We start from the raw sequence: 13,901 nt of genomic DNA, 5'->3' as shown, positions 1-13,901 counted from the left end.
TTTCCTATTGTTAAATGCATGATTTACTTCCTTTTGGTATCTTTCTACTTTCCCATGTCCTACATATCATACATATAAATCTTTTTAAATTCAGACTGAGTATAGTTTTCATTCTGCACAATGGCCTCATAATCTGTATTTAGTGGTTCTCCCGCAGGTGAAATGACAGCACAACCTAACCAACTGACTAAACAACAGAATAATTTATTTTTGGGGGATTAATGAGTGTGTGTGTGTGTGTGTGTGTGTGTGTGTGTGTGTGTGTGTGTGTGAATGCACCAATACACAGTAAATAAAAATACACATAACACATCACCAGGTTTGGTACTGTTTATACCTTAATTTGTGACACCGACTATTCTGTCGAGCAGTTTATTCCCTCATCCTGCACACTTTGCCCCAAAGGAAACCTTTAGGGTCCAGTCCATCTGTTTAGCAGTTTACTGGAAGTCTAATTATTTTAATGTGCTGGAGAATAGTTGTCTATCTCTAACAAATAATCAGAGCCACATAAGATACTTTATCTTCCTAATAATCCAGCACTGTCATGTCAGGAACGCACCAGTACATCCCTTTCCCTGTCTGGACACTGTGGCTTTCCAACTGTGCAGTTTTTTCCTTTGCTATTTTTTTAACCATTGAATGTGCAATATCAACTTGTGGTGATCCATGGGATTAGTTTCAGTGCCTGGAGCAATGTGTTGGCCATTACTATAGTGTGGTCAGTGGATTGATGATTGAGCCATTGGAGAGGCAAGCAGCAGGTTTAGAGAAGATATTTATTGGCGTCCCCCATAATTCACTTCCTGCTTTTCCACTCTCCCCAAATTCCTCCGAGGCCCATACCCATAAATGGTCTTTCCTTTTGAGTCTGAGTATATTTCTTAACTGTATGAAGGGTGGCTCATTGAGATGAATTCTTCTTTTTATCTCTGCAGAAGTGTCGCGTGAAGTCTGCAGTCCATTGCTTCAATTTAGCCAGAAACAGCAGCAACTTCATTGTCAGGGAATGAAACCGGATGGGGTTACCATGGATACCACAGATGCCACAGAGCCCATTGAAGCTGCAGCAGTTGCAGAGCCCTCCATGCTGCAGGACCAGCCAATACAGCAAGCTGCAATGCCACCAGAGCCACCGGAGAATGATGTTGCACCTGAGGCTGCTACAAAGACCAATGGCAAGCCAGAAGGAGCAGACCCAAAAGTCAAATCACAAGCTGTTGCATCCAAAATGCAAGCCGTGACAAAAGTGTCCTCAGGATCAAAGTCTCAGCCAAGTACTGCTGCTTCATATCGCAACGTAAATAACACTCATTCGTCTACCAACAATTCACCAAAGACCACCTCAGGCGATAAAACTGCAGCAAAATTGTTAGTGGCAGGGGCTGTGCCCAGAAGACCCGTGGGTGTTGCAGCTGTTTCTTTCACTGTCATGGACCCAACCAAGGGGGCCAGTAAGAGACACACAGGAGCTGCACCACTGAGGGCTACATCAAGTGCTGCTGCCACTGCAATGAACAACACCAAACAAACTACACTCAACAGAAGACCGGCTGCTGAAAATAATAGACCAGTCCGAACCAAAAGCTCAGGTGAGTCAGCATGAAATAAAAATGACTGGGTTTTTCTAAGTCCAATGTATTAATATTTTGTTGGCCCTACCTAGTTACTGTTGGCCGATCAGCGGGATGCTCTGCTCCAAAACCAAGCACTACTACTGCATCCAAAGCTACGGGTGGTGCCATTCCAAAGACCAAAAGGTATGCACACATTTAAATGAAAAATAACCAGTCCTATGTTGGCGTGGGCATGAATACATTTAGAATTGTGCGACCATGTGAAATCTGTGTCCAAAATATGTGGAAAAATGCTTAGTTCAAATCATGTTTGGAGTTTGAAACCACATGTGATGTCAAGCAAGAGTTCAGCTAAATCATGTGAGACTTCCTCATATCTCATGCGACATTAGCGTAGGAAGCACATAAAACTTTGGATGTTTTGTTTTTTCTTTCGCTTTTTGGGATACATTTCACCAGATGTTGGCATAAACGACTACGAAAGGCAAGAGAGAGGCTGTAATAACATTTGAAAGTTGGCAGATTCAAGAGTTAGCCTGTCAGTATGTAAGCATCATCTGAACTTCACTACCTTTTTGGAGTGTGTGTGTGTGTGTGTGTGTGTGTGTGTGTTAGTGTGTGTGTGTTATAAACTGCTGGACAGTCGCTGGGCTGCGTTCACATAAATTCAGTCAGGCTTTACTTGGTTCATTTTATTGCAGTCGGCTGTGAAGAGGTTTAGCTGAGAACCTCAAACTGGTTTTCCTTTTTTTTTTTTTTTTTGTTGAAACAAAACAGTAAAAACTTAATTGGGAGAATTGCTAGGTTATATTTTAGACCTGTACCTAGTTCAGTATTCAAAACAGATTAAATTAAACGGTCCAAATCCTGAATTTTATGTTTGTAATCCTAAACATCTATTCATCGTCGAATGCAAAGTCCTCAGTGACATGACATGAAACATTACCATTATTCTTATTTAATTTCACAGTTGGGAGTGTGGGCTTTGAAACTGAACTAGAGGCAATGTCATGGCCATCATGAAGGGCTGTAGAATTTAAAGATTCCAGCCTTTATTGTCAAGGAGATAACCATAGGCCTTCTTAATCCCCAGCAGTGTGTGTGCTCCTCTCAAAGCAGTAAAGCAGCTGGTTTTCTGCTAAGTAAAAGCCAAACAAAGTATTGCGAGTGAGTTCTGTCTGCATTTGTTGTCTCAGAATGGACTCTTGAAGCTTCATTTCCAGAAATAAGTAAAAAATATTGCGCTACGGTTTGTTTTAAAACAAAGCTGGGGACATTCCACTACTGTTTATCCTGTCTGCAGTGCCTTCAGGATGGAAGAAGAGAGCTTCAGTAAAACTCCCTTAGTGGATAGTGTTGGTGCTTGGGGGGAGGGTGATGGATGGGTGTGGCAGCTGCTCACTGCCCCCATAAGACTGTTATACTACATGTGTCACTGCATGTATGATTCGTACATATTGAATGTGGGACATCATCCACTGTTTTATTTTACTTAAAAAAACAACTCCAAGACAACACCAACACACAAAGCGGGATGCCTGCAAAGCATTAGTGGACGGTGATGAGCTGCTCTGTTGCTAGACTACTACATTGAATCTGTATGTTAATGTCCCTGTCTGTCCTTAAAAAGGCCTAGTGTGTTTTTGTTTGGTCATTTAAAGCTCTGTAATATTAGCTCTAGTTCTTCCTTTTGGGTTTTGATTGATATTGATTTCAGCCTTGTTGCCAAGAAATGTAGTAGTCTAGCAACAGAGCAGCTCATCACCGTCCACTAATGCTTTGCAGGCATCCCGCTTTGTGTGTTGGTGTTGTCTTGGAGTTGTTTTTTTAAGTAAAATAAAACAGTGGATGATGATGTTTTGTTTGCCAAGTTTATGGTATTAAATTAATATACACTACTCACAGAAGTTAAAGTCACTGTGAAATAATCGGCTTTCCAGTGAAATTTCAGGATGATTTAAAATGCACTAACCTTTTACAGGTGAACTTCATTTGACCTTCTGTAAACCTTTCAATCAATGTATCTAACTGTTCAATGTTTCAGTACTTGCTGTTCTCTGACATTGAGCTGCCAACATGTATGCATGTTGACCCTTGAATACGCCAGTTTTAGTTTCGAGTTCTGTCTCTGAAACCTGAATTATGCTCCTGTGCTGAGGCACCACTTTACGCTACACGGGCTTGCTCCGCCCTCTGCAAACCCTCTTTCGTAGCGCCACGTGGCCCACGGCACATTGTAAAAATTAAAAACAGACAGTATAACAAGAAAAAGCGAAAATGTTTTGGGGAAAAAACTGCCTTATTCCCCCCTGATTTGGCAGGATTATGCAAAAACTGCTTAACCTACTTCCATTATGCTAAGTGGAGGGGTGGGGCTAGGAAGAACGCACGTTCTGCTCTAAAACTGGTCACAATTGTGAAACCAAGACATTTAAAAAAATGTTTAAACATGCAAGGTGTTTCACAATGCTGTTAATTTCTCAGTGAATAATGCATGAATCTTAATGATATTGCTTTTTTTCCTCTCAGGAGCGATGAAATATAATTTTGAAGTATTTAATGAAAACATAATGCAAAGTTATTAGACAGCTCTATCTTTTCACAGCTATCACTGTTATGTGTACTGCATTAAGAAGTCGGAGCGAATGGGGCAAGTGTGGCCTAAAGCAAAAGTAAGTGTTAAATGGACAGCTGTGGCAGCAAATGGAGATACTTTAAAGACGCATTATCATTGACTGATACATGCTTGACAGTACATGCAGCAAAAACACTTATGTTAAAAAGTCAATTGTGAACTTATGTTTTCCATCAGACAGCAATGGTGATTATAAACTATTGTCTCTTGGTACACTTGATGTTATCGTGGAGAAACAAATTATCATTCTGGGAGTGGCCACTGCATGCAGACATTGCACTTGACTCACAGTAAACTTGTTCTTATCATCCTCCGCTTATTTCCTGTGTCTCCAGGCCTGCTACAGCCCCGTCAACATCTCAGGCGGCAGCATCTGCATCCAGGCTGGGTAGCACTGTTGCAACCAGACCGACCAACACTGCAAAAACAGCTCCCTCAGGATCACGCACAGCATCATCTACAACCAGGGTGGGAAACAATGTAGCATCCAGGCCACTGAACAGTTCTGGCACCAGAACAGCTGCATCTAGAGTTACCACAGTGCCCTCTACTGGCAGGACCACTGCAACACAGCCTGACCCATCTGCTGCTGCCAAGAAAGGTAAGGGGAAATATTATAATAATAATAATTATTATTATTATATGATCATTAATGATGGATGTTTGTGTTGCACCAGATGTTGCTCGACCGCCTTCCGCTGCAGCTGCAAAAAGGCCAGCTGCTCTCATGTCAGCTGCCGCCAAAAAACCTGAATCCTCCAAACCTACAACCACCGGAAAGCCCACTTCTGCCTCAAAATGGGTCGCTGTGCCCAAAAAAGCAGATCCTAAGGTGTGTCAGACTAAAAGTCAACATGCAAAACCTGGTCCAACAAAGAATTCTGGTGTTGCTGCTCCCAAGTTTCAAGCAGCCAGCAAACCTCTCCTGGGAAGAACTCCACCTGGCTCTCCTGCCAACAAATCCACAAAGAGCAGCACCATGCTGTCAAAACATGGAAACAAACCCACTCAGGCAGTGTCTCCTTTCCCTGCCGTCAGAAAGACGAAAGCTTCAAACTGTGCTCCTTCTGCACAGGGACAGCAGGGCACTGGTAGAGCGGTACAACCTGCTAGACAAGAACAAATAAACATACATTTTTATGTAACTTTACCCCAAAAACAATCCACAGCTGTCCCTCTGCCAGAGGAAGTCCTGCCCCAAGCCTCAGCTGAGGACTCCACACTAGAGGAGCTGCCTCATGTGACTGCTCAGAGTCATCCAGCTGCTTCCTCTTCTCCACACAGCCCAGTCACTACAGGCTTGCCTGAAGTCTCTCAGCCTGAGGAACAATGCAAAAGCAATGCTCATTCATCACAGCAGGAGCAGGTCCCACCCCCTGTGGAGCTTCCATCACTACCAGAGATCAGCAGTGAGCCTCTTGATGTGTTGGCCGACCAAAACCCCACAATGTCTGAAGCTGTGTCAACGGCTGCAAAATCAGTCGCTTTGGTGTTAACTCTGAACTATGATGAAGATGAAGAAGAAAAGGAGGCAAGCCAACCTGTTTCTGTGTCTGAAATGAGCGGCACTACGCAGCCCACATCGGATTCACATCCCGGATCAGCAGGAGTAGCAGGAGGCTCTACTTGGAAGGCAGGTGGCGCCTTCCTTTCTGAGTTAGACTCTCTGAGCGGCAGCCAACAGGGGGCGTCAGAGTTCAGTGCTCCAGGCGTCTTGGAGGGCACTGAGAGTATAGACGATCTTGGAGATGGTAGCCTTAAAGGAGCCATAGACATGGAGGGAGCCTCTGTGAGCTCACCTGACTTGGAAAAGGTTCCTGACATACCTGTGAATGACTTTGAGGAGGATGACGACGATGATGACGATAGAGTGTGCGACATGGACGTGGGCTCGGAGCGCACGGACGAGCTACAGAGACTCAGGCATGACAATGATGTGGATGACGAGGAGGAAGATGAGGACGTGGAGATGGCAAGCGAGGGGGTAACTGAGAGCGGTCTGGAAAGCTACGGGAACGCCGATGAAGATGACTTTGCAGAGGACGAAAGGCTGGACAACTTGAACAGGTTGGCCCCGCTCCCTCCTCCTCCTCAGCTTCCCTCGGCCCCGGGTGCTCAGTGGGACCGACCCAACCCGTTTGCAGATCCCTGGGAAGAACACGGTCAACTACAGCAGCTCCCTGAAGCAGTTGCCCAGCCTAGCCATGTGGAAGCTGCAGTCAGCCCTTTGGTAGACCCATTGCAAGAAGACTCAGAGACGCCATCCCAATCTCCAGCTCAGGCCTGGCTTGAAATAAATTCTGATCCTTGTGTTCCTGAAAACCCAGAAGCCCCTACTCATTCCTCCGACAAGGATGAGGGCCATCAGGGTATTGCGGAGCCCCTGCAGGCTTTGGCTCCACTCCCTGCAGGCATGGTGAGCAGTGAAAGCGGATCTCCAGAGGAACCCCAACTTCAAGACACACAGCTCCTGGTGACCTCTCCCCAGCCAGACCTGGTGGAGAGGAGACACCAGCAGATTAAGGCACAGACCATGCCAGCAGATGAAATTCTACGAGGGGTGGTAACTGCGCTCACTTCCAACCCTTCCTCGTCCTCCGTAACTGAGGATGAAGCCAGCGACACTGAGGGGGAAGCACTGCTGGACGATTCCTTAGAGACTCCAGCAGTCTTTCAACAGAACTTAAACTTTGAGAGCCAGCCTAAAGCCCAATGTTGCCTCTCCACCGTAGAAGAAGCAGAGGAATCGGAGATGGCTGGTCTGACTGACGACGTGACCCCGCCTTCAGCTACCTCGCTGGCGTCCTACGGCTTCGACTCTGTGACCACAGCCTCCAACGCCCAGTCCACAGGTGAGAGCTGCATCAAGAGCCCTGGCATCTTCTCTCTGGAGGAGCTGCCCGAGGAGTCCAAGGAGCTGTCCCAACCCACCCAGCCCAGCCTCGCGGAACAGCAGTACATCAAGTGCAGTAAACAGGAAGTGGAGTCCACTGAGGAAGTGCAAAGGTCAGAGGAAGCGCCTGCTCCCTCACCAACTCAGAGCGCTTTGCAGCAGTTGGAAGAAAAGGTGGAAGATGAGCATCCTCCCTACTATTCTATCTGTGAAAAGACTGACAACTCTTTTGCAGGTAATGTATAGTCAACACACCCCTCTTCTGTGGCGTCGTCAGTGTGTGTCCTAACATCTGTGGGGGTGGTGATAACTGAGAGCAAAAAGGGATGAGTTAGAAATAATAGTTTTTTTTAATGGCATTCCCAATGATATAAGAGTTCCATTATATGGCTGGAATTTCTGTATGTGCAATTATTATTATTATTATTATTAATATTAATCGGCTCCTGACCTTGCATGACTGACTGGTGCGGCACTTAAAGATGGAAACATGGCCATTGAAAGCCTATACAACAAATGTGGTGAGACTTGTTTAAAAATATGAAGCAAATGAATCATACACTAACATGTCTTGATTGTATTTTTTTTTCCTGCACTTTAAACTGTATATCGTTGTATGTCTGTCAGTCTTTTGAGAAATTAAACTTGAAATAAAGATACATTATTTTAATGATTTATACTCATTGTACGGTTTTATTAAAACTGATGACAGATCAGTCAAGAGTTACTTCTTGAGCCAGCATTTCTGGAAATAGTTGTCCTATGCAGGGCACAGCTCATTTTTGATTCATCAATTAATTGTTGCGGTTCTACTCTTGTCTGTTGAAGATGTTTTACCTTTAATCCAAAAGGCTTCTTCAGTTTTACATTTTTAGGTGTGGAGTCTCCCTATTTATGTCCCTGGCGGGTGTGTCCCCTAGGGGGTGGCACAATAGGGTGGTGCTCGTTATTGTGGCCCGGCGTGGCGGGTGAATGACCGACCTGCATAACATTAGCTCATTCACCTGAATGTTGGCGAAACAGCTTGTTAGGAGCCACTCTTCCCGTGGAATGAGACAGTCTTTGGGGGAAGAGATGTGAGGGAATTGTTCTAAGCAGTAGGTCTTTTGAGGTGTCCTTTTTAGATGGACTGACAGAAATGGCTTCTTTCACACCTCTTTCAAACTAGCGGTCCTAGAATGTACTTGTGTCCTCAAAATGCTAAGTGGAAGGTATAGAACTGTGCAAACTGGCAGCCACAGCCTCATATCAGAATTACTGTTTGTTGTGTCAGCCATAACAATAAAGCTAGCTAATATTTTTGGCATGATTTGACCTACATTGCGTTGGTTTTAGCTTGTAATCAAGTCAAAAATGGAAGAATATCATATAAAAACCTACTATCATATTCTTCATTTTTTTGGTATGTGGCCCTCAGTCAGCCGGCCTCCGAGCTCCGTCACGGTCACCTATTGATGTTGTCACAAAGATTTTACAGTTGACGGACTTATCTTTTTTGTGAACCCGATGCACAAAACTTCCCTCCCTGAAGAGTTGACGACCTGACCTTCTCTCCAATGGATCCAACAGCGGTGCTACCAGCAACAAAGACGTTTGTTTAACAAGACTACCCTTGCTGGTTGGCACGCTAGGTGTGGTGTTTTGAAGAAAGACTTGTACTGCACAGAAGAGCATGACACTTGCATAACGACTTGATTTTCATCTCATTTCTGTTATATGCTCTGCTGAATAGCTTGGCTCTTGGACTTCATCTGCTATTGTTTTAACCTACTTTGCCCTGTGCACTTTAAGCAACTCTTTATTGAGCCCTGCTTAGGTTTCCATAAAATGTCTTTAAAGCCAAGCTATTTTATTGCCATGCTGGTTCATGTACGCAAATGCATGGAGAGTTCTTGCATGTCTTATTGAGATCACTGGTGATCGTGTTTCAGCTTGAAAGAGATTGCATATACAGGAAGTTGGCTGCCTTTTATTTCATTTTATTTTGTCGACAAGCCCCTTGGTTTTGTGGGTGTACATATTCATTTGGGTGGGGCAAGTATGCACATTTTTGCTCTCACCCCAGTCACCTCACCACCCCCGGGTTGCCATTTTCTGCACTGTTTTCTCAGTTGTACTCACTCCCTTTTAAATTAGGATGGCTGTTTTCCTCACACTGCTTTCTTCACTCTTAAAGGACCACAGCCAGTTTTTCTTCACCCCTTTTGGCTTGCACTCACACTGCACTGCTTGGCGTAACCCTTCTTCCCCCGCTTCCTTTGCACACACAGGCCTCACCGCGCCGCCTCATCGCCGCCATCACATGGCACACGCCAGACCTCATGCCGAATCTCACGTCGCACCTCCGCGGCTGACCTGCGCCGACCTCCCGCCCAGGAGCGGCGGGCAGCAGGCACTCAGTCCCCAGCTTCGCCGGCTGGAGCAGCACCAGAAGCAGCTGCTGGAGATGCAGCAGCGCAGGGAGCAGCAGAGCAGACCTCTGGAGGGGGCCGAGCAGGAGAGGAAGAGGAGGGAGGAGGAGGAGCAGAGGAGGAAAAAAGACGAGGCGGAGGAGGAAATAAAAAGGAACGAGGTGCGTGAAGAGGCAGAGGAGGACGAGGACATGAAGAGGAGGGAGCTGGAGTTGCAGCTGCAGCAGCAACAAGACGAGCTGAAGCAAAGGCAGCAGATCATGCAGTGGCAACAAGAACTGGAGCAGTCGTCTAAAGGTCAGACTGTGGTGTCCCCTTCCTCAGGCCTGTGCACCATCTACGAAGCTCTGGAGAACAGTGACGACGATGACAGTGAGGATGAACTCGCGGAGCTAAAGACAGGCGAGAGAGTGGATGAGAACACTTGTGACTGTCAAAAAAGGATGACGCCAAACGGCGACTACTCGTCCCACCCAGACTTACCCCAAACAGTCGGCACCACCTCCCACAACGGAGACCACTCCTCGCCTTGCCCGCCAGACTCCTCAGAGCGCCCGCCCCCCTTGGACCTGGACTGGGGCAAGAAAGTGGACATCGTGCAGCAGCTGATCAATCAGACCTTGTTGCTGAACAGAGACGGCTGCTCCTCCCTGCTGCTGCTGCCAGGGGGCGCCGGAGGCACCCTGAGCCCCTTGGAGAGCAGCCTGTGGCCCAGCCTCCTGCCTCCCATCACACCACCCTCGGCGACGGTCACCTCTGTGAGTAGTTTCTCCCCAGAAACCGCCGGCAGCTCCCCGCAGGGGGACTGGACTGTGGTGGAGCTGGAGACACATCACTAGTATGTGCTTCTCAAGTATCCAGAATCCTGGTGCTGTAGATGTGACGACAAAATGCTCATGAAATCAGTCGACAAACATGGCTTCAAATGGAACTTCCACACGCTGAACACATTGGGTACACCTGCACGACCTAATGAGGTCCAACAAGCTGCAGCAAAATTCTGCTCAGCTTTGATTGACGCTTCATTTAACAATACAGGTCGACAATCTATGAGACATAGCAAGTCATGGAAATGGTACATCTGTTCCAGTCAAACGCATTATTGGAACATTTAAGTGCAAAGCAATGTACAGACGACGTTTGAAGTGACCGCCGCAACTGCCTGTCACAAGTGGAAAAAGAAGTTAACCGCTGTTCATTCTCAAAAAGTTAAATGCTAAAGTCTTGAAGGACGAAAGCGCTCATAGGAATGTGATTAATGTCATAGATGCGTCTCACACTTCCAATTTTTAATATTTGTCTTGTCATAAGTGCAATTAGTCACTTGTTGACACATAACCCAAATCTTACCTTTTGACAAAAGAATGGGAAGATGATTTGTGTCGTTGATGTGCACACACAAAAATGTAATTGCCACTTGTCATACAAGTGTAAAAAGCCGTCAAGCGCTGTTTTAACACAATCATAACTCCGATTTGAATTTAAATGATGAAAGCACAAATGGGAATGTGATTGGTGACACAAATGCGCCTCACACACCTCGAATTGAACACATTTGTTAAAGTGTAAAAAGAAGTTAACCACTGTTTATTTTAACGCAGAACAATAACTTTTCATGATGAATGCGCAAACGGGGAAGTGATTCATGTCATGGATGTGCTCACGCTTCTCATTTTGAACATTTGTCATGCAAGTGTAAAAAGACGTTAATCCCTGTGAATATGGAAGAAAACCCCGGAGTCTTATTAATGGAATCTCGCGGAAATTGACACAATGTGAATGAATAGCTGTCATCATGAGGAGAAGGAACGTTTGTGTGGGGAATTATTTCCTCGGCGGACCGCTCAATCGTGGCGGAATCGCATCACAAACACCAGCCCGTATTGGATCTCATTCAGTGTGCAGGTGTGCATAATGCTGTAGTCCGTAAGTGTACATCTGAAGTCATACGCACAACACTGTAAAACCAGGTGGACCCATCCCTTTATGCCAAATCTGAGCCATGGAAACACACAAATGGAAGTTTGCTGTAACGTTCCATTGTTGAAGTGGTTCGCCATCTATTTGAAGAGAGTAAATACACTGGAGATGACATGACTGAGCTTTTTATTTTACATGCAACATTGCAAGCACCGACTTTTACGTTTCCCCCCTCACCAAAGGTCAGTATCATGGTGTGTGTGTGTGTGTGTGTGTGTACGTATATATGTCCATATGATATGAAGTATTTCCCATTGATACATTTCAACCAGGCGCTAATCAGTTTTTATTTAGTAGCTTAATTGTGTCCTTAAACATACTAGGATATATGTTGTTCAATGCCGCTGATAGGAGTGATGATGTCATCCACCTGGGAAACCTTAACATTGCCCTTCCAATGTGATGATGTCATTGGAATTCCTTTCTATTGCCATACATTGTGATTGTTGCCTTCACCACTTAGGTTTGGTTTCCATGTTTGGATTATCTAATGATTACTTAACTCTCCTCTGAGTGGTGACCCGTCCAGGCTGTACCCCGTCTCTCGCCCAATTCAGCTAGGATAGGCTCCAGCTCACCCTCGACCCTAATGAGGACAAGTATTGTAGAAAATAAATGGATAGTTAACTCATTTAGAACACATACTGTAGATATAGACGGAACCGTCTATTTAGTTAATGTTGCACATTTTTAATGAATAATGCAAGGTGGTGTCTATCCAGGTGTACAATTTGGTATTATTAAAACGAGTATTATTAAAAAGTTTTGTCTTGAAGTTGTAATTACAAGAAGTCCTAATACTAGAAGAAAAGTTTTACATTTAATTGTACAAGAAGTTGTCATTTTACACAAAAGTCATTTTGAAAGGGAAAAAAAAGTGAGAAGTTGAACCTATAAAGCTGTTAAACCACGGTTCCCAAACTTTTCACCGTCTTGCACCCCTTCAGACATTTGACTTGAAGCCATGTACCGCGCCTACTCATGCTGTTCACATCATGAGGTGTTCAAGTGCACTGCGTAACTTGCAGACAGCGTTTTTAAATTTTTAATTCACCTAGGGTGTTAAATATGTAATTTTAAAAGATGTAATTTAGTGAGAATGAAATTGGGATCACATAAAAGAAGTACAAAGAAGTCATAATATCCCAAGAAAAAAAAAAATCAAAATTTTGGTGTAATCAAGTTGTAATAGCCCCCTCTTTTTGTTTGGTTTCTTCAACCATCTATCCAGTGCTTTTGCTCCATTTAATATATGGAAGGTCTGCTGATCTGTGGAGAATGTTCGCATTCATTCTTAAAAATGTTTTTTTTTTTAATGCAAGTAGTAATACGACTGTTTACTTTAAAAAGAAAAATGCAAATTTGTTCACAAACCATTACAACTTTTTCTTACAATATTATGACTATGTAAATTTACAACTTTTTTTCTTCAAAAAATCTCGACAAAATCCAACTTGTAATTTTGGAATTTCTCGTTTCATTTGTGGCCCTTTCTAAAATGAAGCCTGTTGGACTTTGGCAAAGGTTTTATGATTCATCTGTTATTTGTCAGCTGTGTTTGTTCGTCGGTGTGCTAGTGAATGTAGTCCTTTTTACAAGTATGAAGATGGCCTCATATTGGCAAGCGTGAGATGGGCGCTTCTGTGTGTTCCATCACATGTGACCATTGCAACAATGTTAGAAGACTAAATGGGTCACAAAACTATCAATGTATAGTTGTAGTCCACCACACTGTAGCCCTTCTCACATCCTGTGGATTTTCAAATGCCTTTTGGTAGTAGAGGATGTTTTTAAATGTGGCTGCTCTACCTAGTGAGTCAGTTCATACTTACTGTCATTAAATCAATCACAATTAAAAGAAGCCCCTTGCTGAGCTCTTAAGTACTGTTTTTTTTTTTTTTTTTACTTGTTCCAAATAACTAGTTTTGTATCAGCAATGATGTGTAGCAGCTTAGAATCAAGCTTTTCTTTTACTGTATGTTTGCATTCCAGCACATCTGAATGCATATCAGGGCTGGATTTATTTATTTCATTTAATTAAAGAATGGTTACTTTCATGAAGGGGAAAATGCGCTTTAAATTTTTGGTTTGTCTGTAAATGTTGCTTTCTGTTTTATATGAACTGGAATGAATGTAGGGTGTTAATACGGTATTATAGGTGCTGTGGGGAAATTGGCTTTTTTTCCACCTGGAGAGAATGAAGTTAATTCATAATTAGCATCTCCCATTCGGAGTTTGAATTGATTGACTGACTGTGAACTGAAGGATGATGTGTTGTAATATCAATTGAATGTTTAAAAATGACAAGGCATTGGGCTGCATGTATTTGTCATTATTCTGAAGGCTGTAAATCTGTTATTGTGGGTAATTGCTTCAACATGAGGTTTGATGTAAATAAATGTTTT

The 13,901-nt window shown here is 44.0% G+C and overlaps 1 protein-coding gene across 1 annotated transcript in view; it reads left to right on the top strand.

The window, feature by feature from the left end:
- Positions 1 to 13,880, top strand: part of prr36a (proline rich 36a) — a 28,864-nt gene extending 14,984 nt beyond the window's left edge. Inside the window, exons 2-6 of the mRNA XM_054779537.1 lie at positions 939 to 1,592; positions 1,667 to 1,760; positions 4,548 to 4,813; positions 4,890 to 7,340; positions 9,376 to 13,880. Of these exons, the coding sequence (XP_054635512.1) occupies positions 1,010 to 1,592; positions 1,667 to 1,760; positions 4,548 to 4,813; positions 4,890 to 7,340; positions 9,376 to 10,355 (4,374 nt within the window). The 5' untranslated portion in view covers positions 939 to 1,009 and the 3' untranslated portion in view covers positions 10,356 to 13,880. The remainder of the gene's footprint in view (positions 1 to 938; positions 1,593 to 1,666; positions 1,761 to 4,547; positions 4,814 to 4,889; positions 7,341 to 9,375) is intronic.
- The last annotated feature ends 21 nt before the right edge of the window (positions 13,881 to 13,901 follow it).

This window comes from Dunckerocampus dactyliophorus, chromosome 6 (assembly GCF_027744805.1).
Source record: "Dunckerocampus dactyliophorus isolate RoL2022-P2 chromosome 6, RoL_Ddac_1.1, whole genome shotgun sequence".
NCBI lineage: Eukaryota > Metazoa > Chordata > Actinopteri > Syngnathiformes > Syngnathidae > Dunckerocampus > Dunckerocampus dactyliophorus.
Note: the sequence above shows the minus strand (reverse complement) of the source record. Positions and strands in the feature narration are given on the sequence as shown.